The sequence below is a fragment of the Terrapene carolina genome, unplaced genomic scaffold, assembly GCF_002925995.2.
Source record: "Terrapene carolina triunguis isolate 2854851 unplaced genomic scaffold, T_m_triunguis-2.0 Scaffold234, whole genome shotgun sequence".
Classification (NCBI taxonomy): Eukaryota; Metazoa; Chordata; order Testudines; family Emydidae; genus Terrapene; species Terrapene triunguis.
The window spans coordinates 18,476,038-18,480,264 of NW_020664585.1; the positions used below are offsets into that span (position 1 = coordinate 18,476,038).

A 4,227-nucleotide genomic window follows, 5' to 3' on the forward strand; every position below is an offset into this window, starting at 1 on the left:
CCGAAATATCAGAAGGAGAAAAAAATGCATATTGTCAACAGAGCGTGATGATTGTTATTCTTTCATGCTGTATATTACAAGTGAGCAAGTTACAAAGAAATTGACACATTCCTCCCTCCTCCCCCCAGGAGCCGCCTCTTTCCCTCCTTTTCTAGCAGTGGCTGCCTTTTTGGTCTTCTTTTCCACTTTGTTCTCCTTGGGTGACTCCCCTCTGATGTTGTGGCTCCAGTTCTGGTGGCAGTTTAAGTGGCCCCCTTAGGGTATATCTACACTGCATTGTAAATGTGGGTCTGTGGGTCCTGGGCTTGTGGACTCAGTGTTTCCAGGCCTGTGCTTAAGGCCACGTCTACACTACCTGCCAGATTGGCGGGTAGTAATCGATCTATCGGGGATCGATTTATCGTGTCTCGTCTAGACACGATAAATCGATCCCCAAATTGACGCCCGTACTCCATCTCGGCAGGAGGAGTAAGCGGAGTTGACGGGGGAGTCGCGGCAGTCAACTTGCCGCCATGAGGACGGCCAGGTAAGTCGAACTAAGATACTTTGACTTCAGCTACGCGAATAGCGAATAGCGTAGCTGAAGTTGCGTATCTTAGATCAATCCCCCCCCGAGTGTAGACCAGCCCTAAGTGTCCACACTTCACTCTAAACCTGGGCTTACAATTGCTGGACCTGGGTCTCACTGCACTGCACTACACAGCCGGAGGCAGAGTCCTGAGCAAACCATGCCTCACTAGGAAGGGAAAGAGACCAATGGAAAGCTATATAACTTCCGTCTGTACATCTCTTCCCCATGATTTTGTAACTGGTGAGTGGTACAACCCCCTTGACCAGTTACAACTTGTGCGGTGCAGATTGTGTCAAATGGCAGCTTTTCTGCCATCACAGCTGAGTTTGTGGGTCTTTCCTCACCTTCCATGCCACCTAGTAGTGTTTGTAATAGTGCACTCTAGGAAAATTGGGACAGCTATCCCATAGTGCCTCAGCAGGGGATAGAGCACCCATAGGACACAAACCCAACGGAATCAGCAGCATGTGCAGCAATGCATTCTGGGATGTCCCATTTCATACAGCTGGGAAGGGAGGAACACTGACCAAATTTACAACACAAACCTGATTAGAGGATTCTGTCCACACTGAAACAAAACTAAACATCCTGTACTGAACTGATGTCAGCTTAGGCACTGGCAGGGGCAAAAAAATCCTAGCTGGCATGGCTACGAACAGCTTTCACCAGATTGAGCGTGACAGAAACCCTGTGTAGGGCCAGCTGTGACAGATATAGCAAGTTCCTGCAAAATCTCATTGAATTAAGTTTTACATCTCTTTGGGTCCATTTTAGTAAATGAATGGTGTATGTACTATCGTGGGACAATGTGCCAGACAGGAATAGACTTTTGGACAAACAGTGTCAAGTGGTTTTTCCTAGGGAGTATCTAGGGGGAGGGGAATGCAAATTCCCACCTCCAGTTATGAAAAAAACAAGCCTTTTGAAGCTACGCCCTGAAGAGAGGACCATTGTCTACTGATTAGCAGTTCCCGGAGTCTCAAGATCAAAGGCCCAAGCTGTCTAAAGGAAAAACTGAGCTTCGGGGGGTGGCGGGGGAGCTAGTTCTGAGCTAAAGCTCCTATGAACTTGTAACCACAGAAAAATCCCTTGGTGTGATTTGAAGGACTGACTCCTACCAGAACCCCTGCTGGAATTGGGGGGTGACCTCTGGTAAGCCTGTTAGCATGCGTGTAGGTTTTTATTGCTTTAGTATGTTTTCTCTGTAATGAATAAATGTGCTTGCTTAGAAAGAGCTGTGTGGTAACTTCTAAATGTGGGCAATTACACTGTGTATAGGCTCTGAAGAGAGAGAGCAAAGCGCAGACGCTGGCCTGTTTAGGCACTTTGGCTTGCTGGGAGTATCACAGTGTAGGCTGGGAACTCTGAAGCCTGGATGAACTCTGGGTCAGGAGGGAGAGAGCCATGGGTCTCTGCCCAGAGAGGTGACGGCTCAGAAGAAGGACCATGGAGGGGAAAACCAGGTGCAGTAGCTCTGAACTGTGACACCAACCCTGGCACTAAGTGATCACAAGTTCAAAGCTGGAGTGAGAACAGGGACTTAGAAGCCAGCAGCTCCCATGACTTCTGGTCAGGCTGACTACAAATTACCTTCTTCACTAGTACATACCAGCAACAAAGGAACAAATTCCCCCTGCCCTGGGTTCGGATCCTGAGCCCCTCTCTGATTGGCAGAGGGTTCTGTTTGAGGATGATTAGGAGGAGAAGCAGGAAGAAACAATATTTGGAGGCTGAGAAAGGCAAACAGCTACTCTGAGGAGCTTCCCGGCCTTTCTACCACGACTGTCCCTGGAATCAATAACCAAGCCCTCTCTCCTGCCGACACGAGTCCTAGGGGGTCACTATGGGAGGCCCCTTCCTACTCTGCTGGTGTGCCCCCATCTCTCATCATCCTGTGTCAACCTTAACTTGTAAGCAGCTCTTTGGGGCAGCACAGAGCCTCTGCCCATAGAGCACCAAGGCATGTTTATGACACACTGAATAAGTCAGGTAACAGTGGGATGGGCAGAGGCTAAAATTGCTGGCTGGCTCACTGGAGGGAGAACAGGTAACCCCAACTACTGCTAAAAATCTGAGTGCCTTGAGAAATTGTCATTCATGTTGACCTCAGCAGCAAGGCAAATAAAGGAAATAATAGCTTCCACACAGCAGCTGGCTGCAACTGAATTGGTTTCTAAATATGAAAGTGGATAGAAATCTCACCATGAGCATGACAGGGCATATTGAGCAAAGGAAACCATGGATCACAGCCACAGTTACAGCACTCTGTGGTGTGACAGCCTCTAGAAACAGATATGCCTTCCCCTTTGTGCTTAGTGGTTTATTGATTGATTATTCAAGCATGGTGTGTGGCTTCTGGCGCTTCCCCTGCACCCAAGCATGGTTCAAAACATCTTCGATTTGTAGCCGGTGAGACACATCGGGCTGCAGCATACGGAAAATAAGATCTTTGCATTCTTGTGTCAAAGACTCAGGGAAGATCACTCGGTGTTCCTTCTGAAAGCGGAGCATTCTCTTAACGTTGGAGTCATCGTATGGCATGTATCCGCTGACCATCACATACAGAATGACGCCCAGGCTCCATATGTCATAAACTTTGGGCTGATAAGGAATGCCTTCTATCACTTCAGGAGCAGCATAAGCAGCAGAACCACAGAAGGTTTGACTGAGGATCACTTTCCCATTCTCATCCTGGAAGCACCGTTTGGAAAAGCCAAAGTCAGACAGTTTGATGTTCATGTCTTTATCCAAGAGGATGTTGTCACATTTCAGGTCCCTGTGGACAACGTCCAAATCGTGGCAGTATTTGACGGCACAAGATAGCTGGCGAAACATCTTGCGTGCTACTTCTTCAGGCAGACCTCTGTTTCTCTTGATGAACTCCAGTAAGTCTCCTTGTACACCAAGCTCCATGACTATGTAGACTTTGCCAGATGTCTCAAAGATCTCATAGATCTTGATGATAGAACAGTGGCTCACTGTTGCCAATATTTCCAATTCCCTGGGGAGAAATTTTTCCAAGAACTCAGGAGGAACATTTTTCCTATCTGTAATCTTCACTGCCACGTGGAATTTCAGGCGCTCAGAGTAGGCGCATTTCACTTTGGCAAAAGAGCTCTCTCCTAAATTGCTCCCCATGATGTAACCTTTCCTCTTAAGGACTGCAGCATCATCCATGGTGCCAGAAGCAACAAGTGCCTCGGAAGGTGAAACCTACAACTCATCTGTACATAAGCTAGCAGTGTATTCCTTTGCACTGCATGATGGTTGACTCTGGTGCCTGAGTCCTTTGGAGGTTACTGATCTGAAACCTCTTGGCATTGTTTAATAGATGATGTCAGCAGGTGAGGTCATAAAGCAAAGCTGTCATGAGTGGTGACAGACTGTATAATTCAGTGGCATTATAAAGTGAAAGCCAAGCACAGGGATGATAAAGTTTCATGCATCAACGAAAAAAGACATCACCTCGTGTTCTGGAACTCCTTAATAGAGGATTGTTCTATCTTGCAAGGGGAAAGAGGTTGGTGTTAAAAGATCTCCTGTTTGGTTTTGAAACTAAAATCGCTTCATTCCAATTATTTGCTCAGCCTAGTACTTAGGTATTATTTATCCCTGCTTCTGAGCCTGCTACTCTGTGCCTCTACTGCAGCCTCAAC

At 47.2% G+C, this 4,227-nt stretch overlaps 1 protein-coding gene across 1 annotated transcript; it reads right to left on the reverse strand.

Annotated features, from left to right (window-relative positions):
* Positions 1–2,902: 2,902 nt before the first annotated feature.
* LOC112120425 (testis-specific serine/threonine-protein kinase 1-like) lies at positions 2,903–3,748 on the reverse strand. The gene has a single exon (XM_024219499.1). It carries the CDS (start codon positions 3,746–3,748, stop codon positions 2,903–2,905), a length of 846 nt encoding a protein of 281 aa, XP_024075267.1.
* Positions 3,749–4,227: the final 479 nt, after the last annotated feature.